Source organism: Haliaeetus albicilla, chromosome 2, assembly GCF_947461875.1.
Source record: "Haliaeetus albicilla chromosome 2, bHalAlb1.1, whole genome shotgun sequence".
NCBI classification, from domain to species: Eukaryota; Metazoa; Chordata; class Aves; order Accipitriformes; family Accipitridae; genus Haliaeetus; species Haliaeetus albicilla.
In genome coordinates this window covers 26630311-26655205 of record NC_091484.1, presented here as the reverse complement: position 1 = coordinate 26655205, position 24895 = coordinate 26630311, and the positions used below count along the sequence as shown (strand labels likewise).

General features: G+C 39.8%; 1 protein-coding gene across 7 annotated transcripts in view; it reads right to left on the bottom strand.

Annotated features, from left to right (window-relative positions):
- The window catches only part of CPNE4 (copine 4), a 246293-nt gene that overhangs the window by 81532 nt on the left and 139866 nt on the right, over positions 1-24895 (bottom strand). For 6 of the 7 annotated variants that reach the window (XM_069811730.1, XM_069811709.1, XM_069811755.1 and 3 more), the window contains 4 exons: positions 22273-22344; positions 18368-18442; positions 11954-12037; positions 10963-11052 (listed from right to left, as the gene is read on the bottom strand). In XM_069811730.1, the coding sequence (XP_069667831.1) occupies positions 10963-11052; positions 11954-12037; positions 18368-18442; positions 22273-22344 (321 nt within the window). The remainder of the gene's footprint in view (positions 1-10962; positions 11053-11953; positions 12038-18367; positions 18443-22272; positions 22345-24895) is intronic. The other variant, XM_069811747.1, reaches the window with a different exon arrangement.

Here is a 24895-nt window from a genome sequence, read left to right as displayed (position 1 = left end):
GGAGCCCTGAAGAGCGTCACAGCTGGGGCTGCCATACTGGCAGCTCAGAGCAGAGGGGGACAGGAGAACACCTTCCTCCCAGGCTTCCTGAAAATGCACTGGTGGCATTTCTCTTGGTAAGCAGACCACTAAAACAACTCCACTGTTCATAGTGAACAAGCAAGTCTTGATTTCTCACTGACTGAGGAGGACTGGGATGAAGGTGTCGCAAACAAGTTTTATCCTAACATCGAATCCCAGCCAAAGCTCAGAGCTAGCGGTGATGTTAAGTTTTACCCTATGGTAAAAGTTCCCTGGCATGTTTTAGCAGCTGTAATGCACAAAGAGAACAACAACTATCCACAAAAACACTGAAGTCTCTGATCTCAAAAGCCTTCGTTTCTTCTAGTATTACCAAAAGGAGGGCTGTGATCTGCTAAATGCTTTTTCTGGGGAGTCCTGTAGAGCATGGCTATCGAGCATTTTCAGAATCATTTGGAGAACCAATGTACACGATAAACATGGTTAATTTCGATTTGGTAAGGCAGATAAAACATTTTTATTACAAGACACAGCTCCATTCATTATGTATGGTGCATATACATTATACACATGTATGCACACATTACAAAACATGTACATCATCTAGCTGGATGGAAACATGTTTTTGTCAAATGGAAAATGCAGATCGCATTTAACAGCATGTGTGGTAGGTGAGATCACTGTGTACGGAAGGGCTAAATACATATTTCCAGTGTGAGATAAAGTTCACGCTTTTCAAGTGACCCCTGTGTACTGAGACATCTTCCAAAATATTAAAGTTTAGACACACTTAATAGCTATTTCTGCCCTAATACTGCCTAAAGTATCACAAACATTAATTTATAATTAGGTCCCTGAAGATACTTACTGTAATTTTTTTTAAACAAATATATTATTTTACCTTAAATTTGACACTGCTATGTTCCCTGAGAATACTACCATTTAAAATACACATATCTTATTATCTGCAATATGTAACCATTTTTGTGTGGCAGTAGGTTAGTGTATAAAGACATGATTTATGAGTACAATTTTAAGGTAAGATTTCTATTTAAGTAGCAAAAATATATCATTCATAGCAAAGAATACATTTATTACAAGATTTAACAACAAGAGAATTTCCATGAGTGTGTAATTTTCAAAAAAAGTTATCTGAAAAGAAACTAAGGGTCTTTGTTAAGTTGGTTGTATGTCAGCCAATGTGAGGCTTTGCTACTTTATGAGAGTCTGAAATGAGATTGTCTGGAAATTGCCTTCACTATTCTTTCCAGTCTTAACTTAAAGAAATGAAAAAAGAATATGAAAAACTGGTTACACTTTCATTTTCTCTCATTTTTAATAGCATGAGATACTGTAAGTCACACAGCAAAATGTCCTGTAGACACAAAGGTATGAGACTGACGGATTTTCTTTAAGATATGCAACACTTCAAAATTCTCTCGCTACAGCATTCAGCTGCTTTACAAGGTTACAGTTAAGCCTTAATCCTGATCTGTTTTAGTGAAAGCAGAGCTTCATTTACTTCTTTGAATTCAAAATGGTAGCACTGTTTCTAAACTTCTACAGTAAGCAGCTCTGCAGCTAATACTGGGGTCTGTAGGGTGTTGAGTGCATTATCAACACAGTGATCTGAAAATCGGGAAGAAGGCAGAGGTTATTTAATTCATCAGCATCCCCTGCGCCCCACCCTCCACTGTGGAACTGATCCTCGTTACCAGGGCTTTGCTTTGTCTCAGTTTAAATAGTCCCAGGGATGGGATTTAGTACTTTATCAGCTATTGCCCTGTGAAGGAACCAGACGGCTCTGATTTGGATTATAGTCGGCAGCACTTATAGGACCCTCTGTTTCATCTCTGGGGATTAAAACTCACTTTCAAAGACAGCTCAAGAGAGGTGAGAGTGCACCCTTCAAAACATTTCTCATACTGATGACTTGCATAGTAAAGTTGCAGAAGGCTGTATTTATTTGTCTTGGGATGGAACCACAGAAGCAGTAAGCAGCTGGAAGAAAGCTCACAATAAATGCAATGTACAGATTATTTGGAGGCAATCCTCTCTTATTTGCAAAAGAGAAACAGAGAAAATGCTCTTTGGATCCCCTAATCCAGGCAAACAAATTCACACACAACATTTTTGCTTGTTTGCTGTCCTGTCTTTGCCCTTGTTTCACACAATGAATGCTCCTTGCAATGTCAGGGGGAAGTTTCTTCATTTCTGCCCCAGGGCTCATGGGCCTCTGGTAAGGAACAGGAAGCAAAATCCTTTTACAGGGTGAACTCTGAAATTTGGTCTGTCAGAGTCACCCAATGGATGGGAGTAAGACTCCTGTCTCTCGCTACCCTGCCCATTTTATTCATATGTACCAGCTCTTCAGGCTTCTACCACCATCTTTATCAACAGCCCAAGCCTTGGAGATGTGAATATCAGTTCCTTACTTTGTAAACACCATGTATCAGATGATCTCTCCCTTGTGAAATCCACTTGCACCCCAATTGTTGTGACAACACTTGTCATTTAGATAGCTCTTTCATCTTCAGAACACTTCACAAACATCAATTAACCCAAATCTAGATTCATTAATCTGACAATTAATTTGCTATATATTCAGCAGTTATAATAATGGAGAACAAACTAGTGCCTATTAAAGTCATCAGAATGAGTTCCCTTGACTTTAAAAAAAATGGGATCAAGCTCATTTCTTGAGTCTATTTCTCTCTCCTAAATCTTCACTGCAATCTGGTATTTTCTTCCTTGGCACCTTCAACTGCTTTATCAAGAATACAGCCAAGGAAAGGGGAGAGAAAAAAAAAAGGAATCTGTGAGTTGAGATCAGATGCACTAAGAGTTAATCAGTTTTGCTTTAAGGATGATCTTAAATCTTGCACCCCACCTGCACAGAGTTTATGAAGATTGATCAGATCAGTCCTTGACATGCTCAGATAAATCAGGGTTCCAAACACGCTGCTGTGATTGATGAATTCAGGAGGCACTCATATTATAAATCAATTGCTAAATTACAGATTAACCCAAACTGACAGAACAGGGTGAGTAGATGCAACAAATTCCCCACAATCACCATAGACCTCGTGAAGTAGGCCACTTGAGTTTTAGTCATCAGTGTAGTGCCTGCAACCACAGGCACGTAGAGAGAACAATGGGAATATGAGAGAGAAAGCAAGAGAAACATTTAAGAATTGTAGTATTCTAATGAATCATTTACTGGGAAAGGAGGTCCAATAGCATTTATGCAAGGAGGTCTCAGAAATTGGCTTTTACAGTGTGTCACTTACTTTAATTTTATAATAATCCTCAAAATAATGTATCATCCTCTCAGAAGGCTGTTTTAAAACTCATACTCTGGTAAAGCAATATGAACTTATACAAATATTTCTATAAGTTTATTAAATATACACCACATCCCCATATTTAAGCCTATTTTTTTTTGAGTTACTTTTGACTGCCAAGAAGGAACATTTTATTATTTAAAATTGTCAGCTGCACAGTCAGCTTTACAAGAACTTCTCTGGAAATTCACAACATGATAACATCCTTAAAATGACTAATAAATAAATACTATTCAGATTATAAAGAAAGATCTGCACCCTCCAGGAGTGAGGCAATTATTCTAAAGATTCCAAGAAAATGCCCTGACCTAGTGAAAAAGAAACGACTTACTGAAAAAGTCATTTGAAGGCATCTTTTGATTCATATTAAAGACATGTAAAGGTTGAGTCCCCCTCTCTTGTTGAAGACTTTCCATAAGAAGGACTCCACATGCAAATACCTCTTCAGCAACATCAGGGTAAGCAAGGAGGAAATGATTGGCTCCACTGGCATTAGTTTTGTGAGTAAATCGAAGGGGACAATGTAGAACTGCGTAGTTAATCACCCAATCAAGTAAATAAACAGCAAGCCTAGCCTACGTTGTAATTCGTTCTTGGTGCCAGTCTCTTTCTATATGCAATTAAAAGCCCAAAGAAAACAGCAACAACAAATGAGACTTCTTTTATGGAACAGTGTGAAATCCTTCAGTTCATGCTTTTCTAATCATCGTTTGACTCTGCTTGAATCGCCCTTTGTGCCACACGCTTTTTTAAGTCCTGTACAAATTATTGCTGTTGACCATAAACCGTATCTTTCCACATCAGTGCTTCAAACACTCTATGACAGCTAAACTATGAAAGAATAAAAGCATTAATGGATTTGTCTGAATGTATTACTTATTGCTTGTCTCTTAAGCCTTACTTGGCCTTCTTCACAGGTTCTGCTCAGTTACTTTCACCACTGGGTTTCAAAGATACTGAGGGCTTATTGAAGGATTACAGTTTATAATATACCTGTATAAGCAGAGCTGTAGACAAGTATTAAAAGTCACTGAAAGCTTATTGATCTAAAGAACAGTGCAGTAATAAGTCAGAGAATATCAAAATAACCACTGCTGTTTGCTTTTCCTTAGCTCAGAATGGAGCAGCCAATACAGTCACGGACCTTTAAGAAACCTTTTTCTCCTAATGTTCCATCATTCTGCATGAAAGATTCAATACTTGAAGAAATCAGAAAGAAATATGGTTACAACAATTTGAGGAAGACCCAATCTTCCACCCCCAAAATGCCATAAGAGACCCTTGGGAAGAGATTATTAAATTAATAACAATTTTTTAATTTAATCTTTTAAATTTATAAAATTAAAATAAAGTGATTGCCTATTTTCATCCAGCATAACATCAAAATCTTTCTCGTAGACTGTGGAGCTTCTTCTATTAATAATGTAAGCAAGGATCACATTATATAACAGTATCAACAAGGCAGAAGAGGCACTGTACAGATTATAAATTTAAGCAAAGTGCAGATCTCTCAAGAAGACCTTGTTACAATGATCTACCACAAAAATGTAGAAAATTCATAACCTATGAAAATTCACATTGGAAAGGCCAATGTATTGCTACTTGTAAAGGTCCTAGTATGGAAATTAATTGAAAATCACATGACTTTTAAACCCCTGAATGCATCTCACTAGCACTAGAGCATCATAGATATACTGGGGCCTACAAGCATATGCGGATAGACCCCTCACCAGAAAACCAAACATATAATTCATGTGCTAAGACACAGCTGGTCCAACAGATGGGATGGACAGAGACAAGGAAGTCAACTGGACGTAAGAGAGAATGGGGAAGAATGGCAGAACCAGGTTTTAACCTCATTAAAGGGCATGGGAAGAGGCAACCTTCTCATGGTTACCCAAAGGTAAGCAACAGCAATGTCTCAGGGCTTCACGCTGCAAAGAGCCAGTCATGCACACAGAGGCCTTACGACCTGATGTACGTAGTCACCCTGGTAACCACGGCTGTGGGGGCCACTCATAACCGTACGTGCATAAATGTCATCAGGATCAGGCTCATCATCCGTAATCCGGGTTAGGCAGGGAGGAAACAATAAACGAACTGACAACAGTGATGCAGTTGCAAGATACAGGTTTTTGAAAAGTAGAAGAATATCTAATGGACATTCTTCTTTTGAAAATTTCCCCTCTGTGGGTGGAAGATGGAAAGGACTTTCTATACAGATATGACACATGCTTCCCCCTCTCCTTGCAGCTTATTACTTCACCTGCAGCAATGTTTTTCTTCCAGGTTTTTTTGCCTCTTTTCCTACTTTTCCCTATCAACAGAATTGCTTTCTGTGAGGTTCTCTGCACAGCCTCAGCAGAAGATATTCTTACTCTGTGCCATGTGCACTGTTTGGCCTGTGCCTTTACAGCACCTTGTTAGGTGTTTACATCCCAGGTATTACAATATCTAATACGAAAACAAAAAGAGATTTTTTTTCAGTGTACATTACTAGGACCCCTCTAGAAAAAGAGGAACCCTGTAACTATTAGAATGGATGGACAGTAGATGATCCCTACCAGAAGATACTCACAATGCAAGGCTGCATTTCAGATAAACCTTTGACGGCAACATACCTCACATGCTGGAATCAAACTTGAATGCCAAAGTTCCACAATTTACAGGACCTTCAGCACAGCAGACAAGGATAAAAATGGCTCTCAGGAGGATTTTATCCCTCCCTCAGATTTGTCAGCAATTACCATTGTGAACTGAATCTTTTTACATATTAGAAAAGCAACACACTACTTTTGGATCAAAGAGGTATTTTGTTTACTTCAATTCATACACAAATTGTCTGTACCGTTAGCATTAAAAGAAGTTATGACCAGCACTGAAGTGTGACAAGACTTCTCAGATGGTTTCAATGTCTGGGAAGAAAAGCTCAGTAGGTTCATAAATCTAATATATCTTTTTCATAATAAAACCTAGAGCAGCAATAATTGCAATAAAGTTTTACAAGGCATCCTGAAAGGAATGAAAAAATAACTGCTCTCTGCACCACAGCTAAACAAAGCAAAATTAGATTTTTTTTTTTTTAAAGCCCATAAGGAATTCAAATTAACAGACTTTGTAAAGGATGCTAGCAAAATACTTTTGAGAGAGACCCTAATTACTGGTTGCTTTGATTTTAGTGACCTTGCTTATCTTATCTTTCTAAACACACATTTTAAACAAGAAAGTTTCAAATGCCCAGACAGTATAAAGGCTTCTTTGGGTGCCAGACTTACAAAGAGCAAAATTCTGTTAAGTTAAACTAAGTTGGTTTAGTGTATTTTTGCCATGTTAATTCCCATTCCTCTTAACACAGACCACTAAGCTCAGTACCCAAGTGATTTCAGTGGCAGAGATGAACGGTGTTGTGGTTTAACCCCAGCCAGCAACTAAGCACCACGCAGCTGCTCACTCACTCCCCCCCACCCAGTGGGATGGGGGAGAAAATCGGGAAAAGAAGTAAAACTCGTCGGCTGAGATAAGAATGGTTTAATAGAACAGAAAAGAAGAAACTAATAATGATAATGACAACACTAATAAAATGACAACAGCAATAATGAAAGGATTGGAATGTACAAATGATGCCCAGTGCAATTGCTCACCACCCACCAATCGACACCCAGTTAGTCCCCGAGTGGCGATCCCCCTGCCCCCACTCCCCCCAGTTTATACACTAGATGTGACGTCCCATGGTATGGAATACCCCTTGGCCACTTTGGGTCAGGTGCCCTGGCTGTGTCCTGTCCCAACTTCTTGTGCCCCTCCAGCCTTCTCGCTGGCTGGGCATGAGAAGCTGAAAAATCCTTGACTTTAGTCTAAACACTACTGAGCAACAACTGAAAACATCAGTGTGTTATCAACATTCTTGCATACTGAACTCAAAACATAGCACTGTACCAGCTACTAGGAAGACAACTAACTCTATCCCAGCTGAAACCAGGACAAAAGGCCAAGACTTCAGAGCTCCAAATAGCCTACAGAGGCAAGCCAAAGGTACTGATGGTTGCAATGTGTTTGCTGTTGTTAGGAAGTCTCCCTCCATTTGCAGAATTTCCACAAGCTGACATTTCCTGCCAAGCGTTTCTGGTGCCTCTTAAAGCCTTGACTTAGATTATGCCTCCCAGAGTATGCAAATAAAAACAGCAGGTACAGGTACGAAAATACCCAGCCTTATGCAATTACCGTTCACAGTGATCAAGCAATCCTGGTGAGAAGCTGATGCTCAGCAAGGCAGCTGGAATACACTAAATCTCCCCACGTTAAATATGGCACAGGGAATTCTTCCAACACTTAGCAGTAACATATTGCTATATACTTTATGAAGTGAAACAAAGCAACTAAAGTAAAATGTTCCAAAATATGGTAGGGTGGAGACTGGAATGCTTATTCAATGTAAATTGAAGTATAAACATTCATACAGTGTTAAACCCATCACAGATACTTCACCTCTATTTCTTATAATTCCCATTCTTCTGTCCTGCCTGCCATCAAATTCCTAAGTTACAGTCCATATCAAAAGCAAACAGAATAGTCATCTGACAAGTACTATATGCTATCTGACAAACATAAGTGATTTTGGGGGCTGCTCTACCGTAGCAGCCTTATCTTACATCCACCAAAAGGTATAAAGGGCCTGAATTTTAAAGAGCTTCAAGCTTTTTTCTTATTTCACAGCCACAATTAATTTTAAAATATTTCTGCACTCATGAATGATCTGGTGCAAATCTTACTACTTTTAGCTTTTCTGCAAATGCCTGAACTGCAGCCTCAGGCAAATACTCAGATATCTAAATCAGGGCCTGCAAATACTTGCATACACAGATAAAAACATGTATTTTCCAAAAAAAGGAAAAAGATATCCTGCAGAATCAAGACTATTTTGGAAACTGTCCATAGGTTCATAAGAGCCATCTTGCCCTGGTTCTCTCCTTCACCCATTCCTTCACTGACTTTCCCCTCATCTTTACAGTCAGCCCTATTTTCGTCCCTCTTCACTTCTCCCTCTTCAGCCTCTCCTTTGGCAGTATCATCTGCAAACAAACGTGACTACTGTCTCTCTGCTCATAGCTCAAAGACCCCCTTTATTCCCAGACCCATCTTATTCTGCCCAAGCTGAAATCTCAGCCTTTCTCACACTTTTGCACCTCAATTTCAAAGAGATTAAAGCATGTTTCTCCCTCCAGAACCACATTTCTCTATCATTATGGACTTGCCACTTGCTCTGACATTCTAGGCATCATGTTTTGTTTGCATCACTTCCTAGGTTTTCTCATCTAAGTGGTTTAAAGGCCTCATATACACAATGTGGTGAAGGCAGTGCTGTCCTAATTGTGCTTTTCATTTGAGCGGCAGAAATCTGATCCATCTCTTGCCTCAAACCTATATAGTTGCATTACTATGGGATGTTACCCATTTCAGTTTAAGCTACCTCAAGAAGCAGATCCTATAAGGGCAGGCACAACCGATTGCTCTTAGTGACTGTCAGGTGTAAGCTGGACTAGGTGATCTGGGACCCTGTGCCAAGGAAGAGGCAGGGTGCAACCTTCTGCATCTGGTTGTGTAAAGTACACCCTCAGAGAGGCTGCGTAACACAGATAATCTGTCACATTACATCTCTTCTTCAGCCTCTCAGAATCTCACAGTTTGACTATACCAGATTCTCTGGCATTGCCCCCTTCAGTTCTGCTCCCTTTCACCTTCACAGAATGCTGCAGCAGCTACAGTACTCCCACCTGCTTTAACCATCTCACCTCTGTCTGTATGTCCCACCAGCGGCTCACCCCTCTCTAATACATCAAAAAACTGCTCATCTTCCCTTTCCAAACCATTCATAGCTCACTCCATTCAAAAGCAAAAGCTCTATAAGGAAATCTATATTGCTTACACAACACAGAGTAATTTACTTGTCTTCTGTGTTTCAGGCAACTAACTTACAGATATTTAATCTACTCAGGAAATTTATAAAATTGCAGCCTCCCAAGATAACAGTCATTATCCTGACACTTCACATTACTGTCATCCTACACATGCTACAATAAATAACTCCTCTACATTGCTTCATTTGCATTAGAAATCCTCTTCAGCCAATACTGTTAGTTTTGTTTGCAGTTTAAAATGGAGGCTGTTCTTTCCCTACACCTCATTCTCTATTTCATCTGCTACAACTCTGTTTCAATCCCATTGGACATGCAAACACAACTGGACTGACCATTTACACAGCTAAGGGGTAGATGGAAGGATCTTTCACAACTGCTTCCCTGTAGCACCTGAGACGCTGAGCTTCAGTCCAACATGTCAGATGCACCTGTCATAAACATCTTGGTCTGGCCTCCTAAGTATCCTATGTTCCATCTACATCATCCTTCACTTTTCCTTGCTACATGTCTCATTGTTTTGTCAAACTTCCTCGCTCTTTTGGTACTTCTTTTGTCCTTGGACTCATCTCGTTTGCCCAACAGCGCCACCAGGCACACAAACAATATATAAAGATAACCATTCATACCTGCGTCTTCCTTGTGCATCCCCAATACCATACAAATGTATACATACAAACACTGTGTCAGTACCACTGATGTTCCATAACAACAGTGCTAATTCTGTGAAGTTATAAATCACATCAGCATGACCAGTATAAATCCAAGCATTTGTAAGACTCCTTTTTACCTTTTCCACCCATTTGTGGCATGCACTGTAACATGTAGACACCAGGCATTTTATTTTTTCTATCTGCACAGCACATCTTGCAGTCTGTAATGAGTGAAAAATTACAATACCGCTTCTGCAGGGTTGTGCAGTTATAATGATGAAAGAAGAAAGGTTTGCAGGGACAAGGAAAAATTTTTATTAGACAATTTTGTATGGTAAGAAAAAAAAAAAAGACATACTTTTGGGTCCAATGTCCTTTCATCAGGTCCAACTGGCTGAATAGACACAGGGGATAGTGCCCTTCGTTTAACATTTTTTAATTTAGGATTAACCTTAAACCTGATTAGAAGACATGAACAGTTGGATTCAGCCTTGATTTAAGCCAAATTAGCTACAAGAAGATGAATTTTTCTACACAAAGCTCCAAGTTCCCAACCATCCATCTTTCTGCTGACTAGTAACACTGTCATTACAACAGCACATGTCTTTTTGTGGCCACCCTATTCTTCAAATATAATAACAGATCTCATAATTCAGTGTTTCTTTTACAGAGGGTCTCCAGACATAAAAGTGAGGAAATAGTAGTTAAAATGGTGGCAGGGCTGCCACTTCCCTTGAGTATATTTCCACCACTTAAATGATGCTGGGTCAAATTATCCAACTGATTGGCAAAAACAGCCCCATCATTTTTTGAGGTTACTGTTAAGAAGTATAGAGCATAACCTACTGATTACAGTGGATTACCACTTCTCTGCATCCTTAATTTGATTGTGGTAATCACAAAGCAGCTGTATGATCATCTTTCCCATCAAAGAAGAGGGCAGTGCAGAATAGCAATCTCTAATTGAAAAAGAGAGACAAAGTTTTGTTTTCTATGAGTAAAACTATTCAAGAAGTAGGAATGACTTCTGACCTTTAGCTTGCGGTCCTGGTCTCCACTGCACAGAGAATTTACAGACACTTTAAAGGTCTTCCAGGCTGGATTTAAGTTATTCATCACAACCTGCAAGTGAAAAGAAATGAAGGGAACCCTTAACATTTGCACATCTCCAAACAGAATTCTAACAAGACCCACAATTCTCAATACAGTACATTCACCAGAAAGAGAAGAAAGCAGAGCTCAGCTGGAGGTTTGCATAACAACATGCACTGGGATATGTGCCCTTGCGCAACCTGCAGTTTGCCACACTCCTCCTTTGGAAAGCCCCCAAAAGGAGCACAGGTGGGAAGGGGACCCATACACAGATCATGCTACAGAGATTGCCCCAGCACTGCCATACTTCAGTGGGAGCGTAGTTCACAAGGGAAAGGTTGTGGAATACATCCCTGAACTGGAAGCCATGGAAGTGATGCAGGTCTGGGCAATGGGGATGGGCAGCATCAATTTACAGACACATGGTCTGCCTTGCCAGGAAGACAGGCTCATTACCCAGAATACCTGCCACAGCTCCACCCTGTACTACCTAAATGCTACTTTTTAGGACAGTGCCAGTCATTACCACAGGAGCAGTAATGACACTGAAAACAAATGTAAAACACCTAGATTACAAATCTCTTTAGCACCAGCAACCTGGGAGGAGGAGATGAAGATGCAACATAGTATTAATGGGAAAATATGATACTGTCTGTAGCATGGTTTGGGCTAAATTTAATATGTATAACTCCTGACCTTCAAACAATATCTGCCAGTTTAATTAAATTTGGATCTTTGGCTTCAGTACCATCTTCCTTTACTCTCGTGCATAAGTCAAGACCTGTTACCCACAAGTCAATAATTACACAAGAGATAGAAGTGGTTTTAAATGTGGGTGCTTGCAATACCCTTTGTGACATGGGAAGCATGATCTACTCCTCCTGACAGTCCACCTGTGTCCTTGGAAAATAAATCCAACCCTATTCCTTACCTCAGTCCTGTGTACAAGTTGTTGGGTTGCATCATCATTAATCCGGAAAATCTCCAGAAAAGGATCAGATTTGCTGAAAAAATCCTAAAATAAAATATAGGACAGGTTACTCTTGAAGTTCTCTTTCTTTGGGCTTTCCAGGCACAGTGCACTGGTGCTTCCCTGACTACTAATGAAAAAGGAGAACCAGCATGGTTTTAGTGAGACCTCTTGGGTCTCTCAGCAATATTTCATTCTTGTCCTTGTTCCACAAGGATTTCCATGGCACTGCTGTTGTTCTTAGTTTGACTTTTCAATCATGGCAGGCAGAACTGTAAAATGTCATTTTCTTGTCCCTTCTTACACCCAGTCCAGATACCTCAGCTTTAGCTCCTTCATCCACCTAGCTTGTTTCTTTCTGTCTGCATACCTGTTTGGTCTTTTGACACCAGTTTTATCACGCAAGGCCCTTTGAAGCATATTCTACAGTGGGGTTGAATTTCACCCTATTTGCCCACCCTCTCAAGACAGAAGTTAATTGGCCAAGACATTGTGCTGCTACCAACTAACACAAGTACTGGCAAGATGGATTAGAGAAGGTTAGAGAAGCAAGTCCTCTTTAGGGTGTGATAACATGGCCCATGTTAAGATGACAAACAGAGCGTGAGAATGCAGAAAATTACTTGATATCTCTAAGTGCAAGCAAATCTGTGACAGACATTGAGCTTCACATACTCACTGCACTGCAGAACACCTTTCCCTAGTCTTGCATCCAGCTAACAACCTTGAGTGTTCTTACAAAAACCTAAATTAAGTTGCTTTCTAAAGTGTTGCTGCAGTCTGGCCACAGCCTCTTTTGTTTCAGCAACATCTCATTTCTTCTGGCCATACTGGCTGGAGGGCGGAAGAGTAGCTGGGCATTAGCCCTCCACAGCTGGAGGGGGAAAGCTGGCTAATTCAAATTTCTAACTGTGCAATGCTGTGCGAGCAGAATTCAAATGTACTCAGCCCATTTTCTGTAGTTTCAACTCCCTTATTCATTTTCCTCTTCAAAAGAGCCACAGGATTAACTTTACGCATATGAATATTATTCTTCTCTATTGGCCATATCCAAAACCACAGACCTCCACATCAATTTGGGGAAGTCAGGAATTCTGTTTGCTCTCCTAGTGTTTCTATAAAAGCGTTAGTGTAAAAATGACTGTAATATGCATAGTTCTATGATTTTCTCCTCACCAAATGCCCAACATACTTATGTTTGACTAGCTGGACAGCCATTGGGATGGGAACAGCTTTGGATAAGATGCTAGCCAAAGTCTGGGCACGTCATTTTGGTCAAATTTGTCTTTAGGTCATTTTTACAATTCCACAACTGCAAAACAAGCAAAGAAATCAGGGCTTTCAAAAGAGACACCTGAATTTGAATGTCTGGAGAAGGAAGCGAGTCCTTAGGGACCATGAAGCCTTGGGCAAGGCTCAAGCAACCTAAAGTCTTTTCCATGCCCTAAAGATGACACCTATCAATGTTGTGTTCAGAGTGCTGTTCTGTGAATTATCTGTTTCTTTTCCTACTAGAGAAAAGGTAATGGTACGTTTAGAAACTGATGCAAAGATGTGCATATGTATTTGTTAAATCTTACCACATGGAGCTCTGAACAGCAGAGCTGTTATGTTTGCCTATTTGTTCCAATTACATGGTTACAGGACATTTAACGTAAGAGTGTGTAGAATCAGCACAAACCCCAACAAAGTCTGTAACTCCAGAGTTTGCCTCAAGGCCCTGATGTAGATTTAATATCTAGACTCCATCCAGCACTTGAAACTGCTAGTATACAGGGGGCTTTGGTAATCAAATTCTGCCTAATTACTACTACATAGCAAAGAGAACAAGCAGAGAGTGAGGGTGCTGGTTCAATCGTAGTGACACCAAAATCCAGAGTGATAGGGTTAAAAAAGATTGAGCTGCCTCTTCTCACACATAAGTATATTGATTGAAGCTGAGTAAAAGCTTAATGTTAACAGATTCTTTATCAAACGCAAGTTTGATAAGAAAAGTTATCTGAAAGAAAACACCTCAAAATGATGCATCCCAAGAATGCACCCTGGAGCGCAGAAAAATTCAGAAAGGAAACCAGGATTTTATCTAAGACTTAAAATATAGTATCATCCCCAGCTGAGTGTCATGAAAGCTAAAACAGCAAATCAGCACAAGGGGAGTAATTTTAATATCTGTTTTTAACTACCAAGGCAATACCACCTAAAGGGAAAGATTTTAATGCTGGATGATAGCTGATATTACCCCTCTGTCCTGGTTTCAGCTGGGATAGAGTTAACTGTCTTCCTAGTAGCTGGTACACTGCTATGTTTTGGGTTCAGTGTGAGAAAAATGTTGATAACACAATGGATGTTTTCAGTTGTTGCTAAGCAATGTTTAGTCTAAAGTCAAGGATTTTTCAGCTTCTGATACCCAGCCAAGGGTATCAGAAGGGGCACAAGAAGTTGGGAGGGGACACAGCCAGGACAGCTGACCCAAACTGGCCAAAGGGGTATTCCATACCGTGTGACGTCATGCCCAGTATATAAACTGGGGGGAGTTGGCCTGGGGGGGGATCACTGCTTGGGAACTAACTGGGTATTGGTCAGCGAGTGGTGAGCAATTGCACTGTGCATCACTTGTTTTGTATATTCCAATCCTAGTATTGTCATTTTATCATTGTTATTATTATCATTATTAGTTGCTTCTTTTCTATTAAACTGTTCTTATCTCAACCCACAATTTTTACTTCCCCCCCCCCCCCCCCCGATTCTCTCCCCCATCCCACCAGGTGGGGGGAGGTGAGTGAGTGGCTGTATGGTGCTTAGTTGCTGGCTGGGGTTAAACCACGACACCCCCCCTTCAATGCGAAAACAAAGCCTAATTCCTTTCAGAATGAAGGTACAAACAAAAAAATCCTTCAGTATCAATGATGTTTCATAACAACTCAAAAATGATATGTACAAGAAACATTTTATTTCATAGCTATTAATGTTTTCAAAGCTTTGCATTATCTCACAAGACTATCCTTTGGAAGAAGAATAGCAGCAATAAACATTTAATGTTTTGATATTTTAATAATGTTGAAATGATTAATGTAATGCATTTGCTAGTGGTATAATGCACATTGTTCTTTCAGTATGTGCAGCAGTTACACAGTAATAACACAAATACCTGGCTTAAACTTTAAAAATTTAACTACCTCCATTTCTGAGCACCTAGTTTGACACATCTATTAGTACATTAATCTTCAGAGCATGACACATTTTAAAATTCAGGTTTGGGGGTCAAGTCAAAGGTCCCTCAGAAAAGGGCTGAAGTAGCTGAAAGACACTAATAATTTTGAAAATTCTTCAGCAGCAAGACAGGGCATTGAAGGATTTTTTTGTAGTAGTAGTAGTTTAGGACCAGGGAAATATATAAAAAAGCAATATTAGCTTGTATTTTGCAGACATTTGCTGGAGAATCCCAAGCAATGAGAACTGCCTCTCTCAGAACAGGAAAAGCAGTTTTCCTGCTCTAGTGCTTATAATTATCATGGCTACCATAAAAATGTAGCTGCTTGTTATGGTAATTGTGACACAGCTATAAATGCAATAGAACCTTTCCAAAAGTTACTGTTCCACTGTGAATTGTTCTCAGTGGATCTCTTGAAACAAAGATGTGCCATCTGAGCTGACTGGCTTTCAATAAAACATGAAAATGCAGTTATACCTTCCAAACAAGCACTGCAATAAAAAATATAACCTTTATCTCTGCAAAGTCAGTTAACTAAAGGAAACTTTCATACCTGTGACTTTCCTAGTTTTTCACTGAATGTTTCAGCCACCCCTCCAGGAAAAATTGAGTAGGCTTTACTTGTTTTGTGGCTTCTTTAAAACACTGGCAGTTTTATGTGGAGGGAGTAAAAAAAAAAAAACCAAAAAACCCAACAAACATATCCTGCCTGTTAAATTATACCAACAAATTTTGTTTAATCTGCCAAAAATATGTTGTTTACATCTTCTTCCTTAGTGGAGGACACTCATACATTTAAGGACCACAATCTGGATCCTCTTTCAAGGAGTATTCCTTTAAAGGGTGGAGGAGGAAAATTCCTGTCCATTCAAGATACCACGGATGGTAATGGATGGAAAGAATTTAGTTTTTGTTTTATTCTTAAAGCACATCCAGAACCTCCCTCAACCCTTTTATCTGCAAGTTGTGAGACAGTAGGATTCAACTTGCCTTCTGCCACCACCACAGCTACCAGTGCAGGAACCCCTGGGGTTAGAAAGGTGACCCTGTTTAGCAGAGCATGAACGATTGCTTCCACAGGCTTCCTCTGTCATTCAGGAGACTCCAAGGCCAGTTCCTGACCTCAGCCTGCTTCTCTGATGTTACATCCCTCCTCAGGTCTTCGCTTCTCTGAATAGGGAGAGGCACGCAAAACCATGCTTAGGATTTTACAAGATGGGCTCTTCCCAATTCTCTGATTTTTTTTGGACCTTTATATGACACCTGAACACTCATGCTTTTTCACCAGTGGCTGAACTATGCAATTTAAGTAATTTCAAGCCTTAATAACAATAATTACTAATAGTGCCTTGCACCTACTGACGCTGAAGTTCATTACAAGCCATACCAAAAGCCATAGCCTTTTCTAGGGCTACGTCTCTAGCTGGAGGAAATGGAAAGACTTCTTTCAACTGTAATAATCTTCCAGTGATTTTCATCAGCTGAAGACAGGAGTTTTGATTCAGATAATGACACGATGAGTCATTGCTTGAGTTGCACTCTGCATCATCCAGGAATTTTTTATTAGATGAAGCCCACCTTTACTGGACATGTTAAAATAGCAAGAATGACAATATTCTTGCAATATTTCAGAATGATCCTCCTTAACTTATCCCCATAAAGTGTTTCAATCACTCTCTAAAGCTGTTGCCCAGACAACACTGACCTAGCTCAGAAGCACTTTCTGGCAGTATCCTTTTAATTTATACCAACAAGAGCCATAAGCAATCATAATATTTACACAAGATTACATCTTACATGTGTGGAAGAGGAATGACCAAGTGGAGTCCTATTATGTTGTGTATGTCCTTTCCTTTTCTCTAGATATGACAGCATGTGGAACAGGAAGAAACTTGTGTACAACTTTGGAAACGGCATCTAAAACTGGCTGTCTAAAGAGAGGTTGTTAAATCTACATTTTGACACCTAAATAAATTACACAATTCAGAAACACTAAGACTCCAGCAACTCTGAAGGAAGAGGTAATTCATCTTTCAGATGAGAGGCAAATTCAGGCCCTGATCATTTATGATCGTTAATCCTGAGCACAGTAATGTTATTTACCTGTATGTTCTAAATAAATTCTAGTACTATTAATCTTTCTGTGTACTTTCTGCTTGCCTGAGTTTTTCTGGCAGTTTCGACCAAAAATATTATTCATCAGTTAGGGTCTGATTTTGAAACCCTGATGTATCTATCCAAAAGTACTCTCACTGATTTGGTTTTAAGCTACTCGCATGTCAAATGTTTACAACCACACACTTGGACCATCAGAATTGTAAACTTTTGTATAGTGTTTTACCATATGTTTCTAATTAGAAGCAGTTTCATATATAAGGAGGGACTATATACTAATGGTAGATACTGTGATCCAGTATAATTGTAATCATCCGATCTTCAATTATATGTAAAGCCGTATTATCTAAAAAGGGTCATAGTCCTATGACATCTATTAATTATAAAGATATTCCCCAGACTACCACAAATAATTATGTGTCTGCTATTACACTGAAATAACAGAGAGTGTGCCTTACAAGCAGTCATCTGGATTTGTTGGGCTGTGTGTTGCTTGAGGTGCTATATATGTATATATTGCTAAACAACAACGGATATTTTCAGAAAGAGGTAGTCCTTATAATGAAGAGTAGGGTTTGAGTCAGTGGAGAGTTTTCTTATTAAAGAGGGCAAATTTTTAAACAAATATGCAAGAGTCTTTTTCTCACATTCAAGCTACGTTTTGCTGAACAAAATGTATATCATGACTGAGCTGTTATGAAGTTTTCTAGCTTTATTTTAAGATGCTTACTTCAACTATAGCATCTTTGACTACTTACAGAAAGCTCACTTCTCTAAGCACTTCTGATCTGTGGCATTTTAAATAATTAAATTGTCTTCGTTATAGTGTAATTAATTCATCTTGGTTTTAATTAGATTCCCTTGAGGTTTTTTTTTTTTTAATTTTAATTACTTTGCAACTTGAGGAAAGCCTCATCATGAACATTCATCTGAAATCTCTGATGTGTTTAATAATATGAGGCAAAAAATATCTGTCGGGGAAAATCTCATCAAATTATATTTACAGGCATTCTTATATCTTTCAGTAAGGTTAATATCAAGCAGCTTACCTTGTCATCCAATTTCCGTGCACTGAATGAAAGTTCAACGTAGTCGTCATTGCCAGACAATTCCTCGGCAATCACCTAAATGGAAAGCTACATTTGAGTTTTGCATGGTGTAATGAAAGGGGAGAAAGATGCCATTTTCCAGCGTGAAGACTGTAGACCCCATTAGGAAACTGAAGTGTGGTACAAGTTCATGTTTCTCTTTGCAATCAGGAAGGGCTAAGAGCATTCAGTGAATACCTTGCTCAGCTGATGGGTGTCACCTTGTTAAGCCTACAAACCTTAATCACTTAGTATCCTGTGACTATGCCTTGTCAATCATCTGTCAATGCACAGACGTCAACATCCACCAGCGATCTCTTTCCTCTGACCACGTACTTTTTTTCCTCAGATAGGACAACAGAGAATTCCACAGTCTCAGTGTCCAAGGGGACAAAAAAGCTATAAAAAAGTTGTATTATTTGGGTCTAAAGCTTAATTATTTTTATGCTGCTTCAGCATCATTTGGCAAGCTAAATGGAAAAAGGAGTGAAGTCACTTGTCATTAGTTGCCATGAAAGGCACATTTACAGTAGGAGAGTTCTCCTGGTACAGTTTTTCTGCAATAGCTACATTGGCAAAACCATTTACTGTAGCCTGAGTCAGAAGAAAGTAACACTAAAATAATGTAGTGTGATTCTTTCAGAAGGCATAAGCTATGCTGATAATGATGCCAGTCACTGTACTGTGCAATGTTCCTAAAAAAAACCAAACCAAACAAAACCAACCAAAATGGCCTTCCTGACTAAGCCATAAAAACGCCTCAGTGAAGAGAAGGTATTAACCAAACGCGGGATATTTCACTGAAAAATGGTCTTTGAAACAAACCACATTACATTCTATGTGACAATTACAAAATCTTTCCCTATTGTAAATGTTCTCTCCAGAGATTAAATTGCCCAAAAGAACCTATTTCCTGGGTGTTTCATACCCACGGCCACACACTTGGCAGCTACATCAGCTCCCCAGCCAGGCTCAGACCGTCTCCACTGCACAGACTCCAGGTCCTTGGGGAGTCGCTGGGACACCCCAACTATTCTTCAAACCGGCTGAAGGCTGCTGAGGTTAGAGCTGCAGTCGGAGCACTGCAGTGTGGGATGCTTTCACTGCCCACATACACAGCTCCCAGTAATTAGCCAGGCTGTCTACAGCCTCAGTAAACTTCAGTATCACTGGTATTTTTTTAAGACCTTTTTTCTTCCTTTGGCAGAAATCAGCTTGGACTCTGCATTGGGCATAACTGGCAGGGTTTTGGTAGCAGGGCTGCAGGGGTGACCTGTGTAGGGAGGCTGTGAACTGCCCCGTGCTGGTCACAGCTGGCTTGGCAGCAGGCGGCAGCTACCAACTGCACCCCAAAACCACCAACCCATCAGAGGGGCATACGGCACCTCTGTGTGAACATATTTAAGAAAGGGTGGCAGCTGCTAGAGGCAGGAGGCACTAAGGAAGGAGCAGTGGGAGGCCTGCGAGGCCACCCCGAAGAAGATCCAGGAGGAGGCATGGAGCAGGGGATGATGTTGGGGACACAGCTGGAGATGCACTCCTGGAACGAGGTGCTCCATGCCAGAGGAGGTACCACCTGCAGGTAAGCCTACACTGGTGCAGGGATGCCCCCAAAGGGACGGTGGCCTGTGTGTAAGAGCTGAGAAAATTAGTAAGAAATGAAGAGCAGCAAAAAAGAAATCACTATGCTCCAATCCTGACCTGTGCCACCCATCACCTCACCAAAGGGACTGAGCATAACATGTAGTGAAGGGAGTGGAGACTATGAAGGGGGCAGGAGACGTGTCTGAACTGAACTTCAGCCCAGGGAAGGGTGAAGAAAGGTGTTTTCCCTAAGAGTTTATCATATTTGTTTCTCAATACCCAGATCAGTAATTAAAAGTTTACGTTAATTGGCAATGAATTAAATTAAGTAAAATTCCCTGAGTCAAGACTATTCTGGCTGTGACACCTCACAGCAGTGAACTGTGGTATTTCCACATGCAAAATATTCACATGCAGCCATGTAGGGACACAGATGCTTAACTGTGCATTGAAGTACCATCACACAGGCACATATGCGGTGTTTCATATGTTTCAGGCAAATGAGAGCCAACTGGAAATTTGGCCCGTAGAGTCTGACACATTTCTCCTCCATGTAGTCTGATGGTTTAAAGGATCATAAGCTGTTTATGACCAACAGTGCTCGGGGATTTGCACAGCAAGTTTCACAAATTTTTAACTGAAAATAATGAACCCTCTCTTACAAAGGTTGACTGACTTCTAACTGGAGAAGCTGAACAATGTTCTGTTTTCATACCACAGCCATATAAATAAAATCGTATTGATGAGACGTTACACAGCCAAAGGGCTAACAAAATTCCAGCAAAACATGCTGAGACACGAACTTTCAAAATCCTATGAAAAACTCATAATTCAGTATGCTGAACAAGTTAGGAAACCAGTATTTGTAACTTCCATACTTGATAGACACCTGGTATGTCCCCAGGTCCAGAAATAACATTTTGACTTATTCTGTTGAGACAGCAAACTTTTCACACAGTAATTTTTGTCTAAGTTCAGTTTTCTCCCATTCAAGTAAAGTCGACTTGCTCTTTAGTACTACTGGCCAGAAGCCAAAGCAAGTAACTAAGGTCCATATTTCATGGTTATCATCCAGTGTTAGGCCAGCAGGGACTATTAACTCATTTTCTCTCATCTTCTGTATATCACAGAGCATTTATTTTTGCCAGACCACACTAGTAACAAGCCTAACAATTTTAGTTGAACTAGAGCATTTGTGTTTTCACAAGACTAAACTCTGTGTCCCTCATAGAACAGGAGGGGGGGTCCAGAACACCACGGGGATGGACGAGATGAAGTATGCCCAGATAATCCCAGCAGACAAACCACACCAAGTTATTTAGGGAGCAAAACTCTCTCCTGGTTCTATTCAGCCAGATGAGCAGGGAATCCCTTTCCAACCCCAGACCAAAAATGAGTTTACCTTATGCATTTAAGCAAATCCCTTCCCAGAAGACATCTAAGAAAGAAAATTCCCTGGGCTCTCAGAAAGCATTATTTCTCACAATCTGCTGTCTCTTCTGTGGCTGAAGGCAGAAAAAAAATCCAAACAATCAAGCCAAAAGAAACCCATCTGGCTAATTGCACATAAAGCAAAAAAATCCTTCTCAACCCCATGAGGCAACAGAGCAGAGGTCCCCAAAGCAGAATATTTTATTATAGTCTTTGTCTTAATGCAGAGCTGCAAATGTCACAAGCATGCTAGGTTCAGTGCAGACAAGCTTGATCTCCCAAACAAGCCAGCAAAGAGAAAGATGAAAGAGAGGTAATACATTGATTTGCAGATTTCAGGATACACATGGGGCTATAACTATCCAGTCCGTAATTGCATTACAACACAGCTAAAATACCTAATCTCATCAAGCTTCTGCATTTGGTGTTGCTGGGTGCGTGTGTGTGTTTTCTGAGTTGGTTTGGTTTTTGGTTTTTTTTTAGAAACTGGAAAAAGCCAAGGGCTGAGAAACATCAGACTCCTTTGTGTGTCAAAGCAGGTCAAAATTAATTTCTGAAGGTTCTAGATCTTCAACTACAAGTAATCAAACAGCACAACTTTCTTGCTGTCATCAAAGTACCTTAGTAGTAAATATGGTGGCTTTTGTACAAATCGTACATTATTTGTTGCCATTTCCTTACAACAAGCATTTGTCAGAAACAGTACAAGTCATCTGATAAATAAACAATTTAAATACATTTCTCAGTCAAGGGTTGTTCTGGTGACTTAGGAGGATGCTTTTAGGGAGAATTAGTCACATTAGATATTTCTAAATAACAGGAAAATAAGAGTGTATTTAAGACTGACTTACTGTTATGGATGACTTCCCTGCTGTGTTCCCATGTTTGAGTAAGGACTTGGAGAGTTTCCTCTGAGAAACAATCTGCACAAAAATAAAAACAAAGGGAAAAAATTAGAATCTGTAGTAAATACGTGGCTTATTGTGATTTCATTTTTATGTTGCCTTTTTTTGGTATCAAGATAATGTCTTAATCCATGATTAGAGTTAGTACAGTAAGACCACAACTGAGAAGAAAGGTTCCCTGGGAAGCCTGCAGACAGGATGCAATGGAAGGACAAGCAGAATGGGAAGAACACAATTCTCCGAGTTGGACAGAATAGTGGAAACCACATCTTGGACTTTCCTTAATTATTGCCATGATTGCAACAGCAGGACAAAAGTAAGCTTTAGACTCAAAAGACAGTAAGAGGGGAGCTGTACACAGCAAATCTATCAGAGACGCCTCCAAAACCCATTTATTTTTATGGGAAATTGAAATCTATTTCAAAGAGAAGGCATTTATTTTATTTCAAAATATCTGCAACTCTAAACTCAGGACAGAAGCAAGCAATCTGCCCCATAGTTTTAGTTCCACAATTGTCTCCTTTGCTTACCAGGTAACAGAGCTCCCCTAGAACTCAGCATTGCGAATGAACTTGTCCATTGACCAATTTATAAATGTACTTCAAAAAAATGTTATCAGAGTGGCACTGACAAAAGATGTTATTTCCCATATCAATAATAATTAAATTTCCCTAACAACCTTGAAACATGTAAAACTAGACCAGTAAAAATATTAGAAAAGGAAAAAAACTTACAATAATGCACAATTAGTAAGCTACAGTGATGTCCTACTATATTAGGTCCTTCTCTGTAAAGTTAATGATGTATTAATGAATTTATTTTTTAATTAGAAAACTGCAAAATGTAGACAGATGTAGAGGTAACTCCAAACACAGCTTAAGAATCACAATTAATATTATATTTAATGTGACAGTACTGCAGCAGGATTGTGCTGCGCAGATACTGAGCAAAAGAATTCTGCTCTAGAAAAAGCTCTAACCTCTGGAAAGCGGCTTTTATACTAGAAACAGTCCTTTCCCACATCCATCATTACTTGGACAACTTCATCTGGATGGCTGATCTGTAACACTTCAAATAAAATGATCCACAAATGGATATCTTTAGCAAAATATGTGGAAGTATTAGTTGTAAGAGAAGCAATCATCAAGAGAAAAGAATGGCTCCAGGCCCTTCATTAGAATCCTGGGCATCATACACGTCAGTAATAAACCACATCAGTAGGTAATGGCCAGAGCCAGAGGAGTGTGCAATGCGAATTCATGGGCAGGCAAAAACGATGCTGTGAGACAAGAGTGAATAGTACGTAAATTTTAGCCATGGGGAAACATGTTTGTCCTGCCCATCAATTTGCTGAATTAAACAGGAAAAAAAAGGAGCACCTCAGATTATCCTCAGCTACTGTCATGACAAAGGCAGCAGGACAGAAGCAAGTCTTAAATGGGCTTTAAATGTGAGATAGGAGAGCCATCACAGGGCTGGACAGGACATCCAGAATCACTCTGTCCAGCTTCTTGGTCCTAATGCAGGACTGGTTACACCAGGGTCAGCCATACCTGACAGATGTGTGCCTAATCAGTTCTTAAAGATATCCAGAGGTGGAGGGAAACACCCTCCACTGGCAACTTATTATGGTGTTCATTATCCTTACTGTAACTATATTTTCCTAATAGCTAACTCAATTCTCTGCAGTTTAAGCCCATTATTTCTGTATAATGCACCATGAATAAATAAAACAAACCTTTTCCCTTCCTCTTTCAGGCAATCTTTATATCTGAAGACTAATATCAACTCTCCACAGTCTTCTTCAGACTACAGAACCCAAGTTTGTTCTATCTTTCCTTTTTGACCAAATTTTCTAGCCCTCAAACCATTCTCGCTGCTCTCTGCTGAGACCTCAGGGACTGGTCCGTATCCTACTCTTAGAGTAATGCTCAAAATTGGACATAATACTCCCGGTCCTTCTATGCAAGAAGAGCTTGTGTCTTGCAAGCTATGCTACCCATACACTCCAGAATTGCATTTGACTTAAGAACACCATGATACTGTTAACTAATGTTCATTTTATGACCATTTCAGATTGCCAGCTGTTTCTTACCCTGCATTTTTGCAGCTGGCTATTACTTAAGTGCATAATTTAACATTCGTCCTTTTTGGACTGCCTTCCACAAACCAGCCTGCTGCCATCATCTCACTCACTTTTCCAAATTAACTTTTGGATTTCACCACTAGTATCGGTCAGTGGCAACAACAGACAGGAGTACAGGTAAGATGACCAGTACTTCCAGGATTCAGATGTCCTTTTTCTTCCCTATGATCTTGGAAAGATTATTTGCTCTGACCCCTTAAGTCACTCATACCTCTGTTTTCTTGCCAGCTAAACAGGTTCAAGTACAAATTGTTGCGCTCCTGTGAACTGTGAGGTGCAATTTAAAAAACCTTGTTTGAGATTCTCATATGGAAGGTAATACAGAAATAAAACAGATTATTCTTAATAGATAATTAAACTATGGGTGCTGTACCAACCAGACAATGAATTATGGCAGCTGGGGAACAGGGCCCATTTATCTCT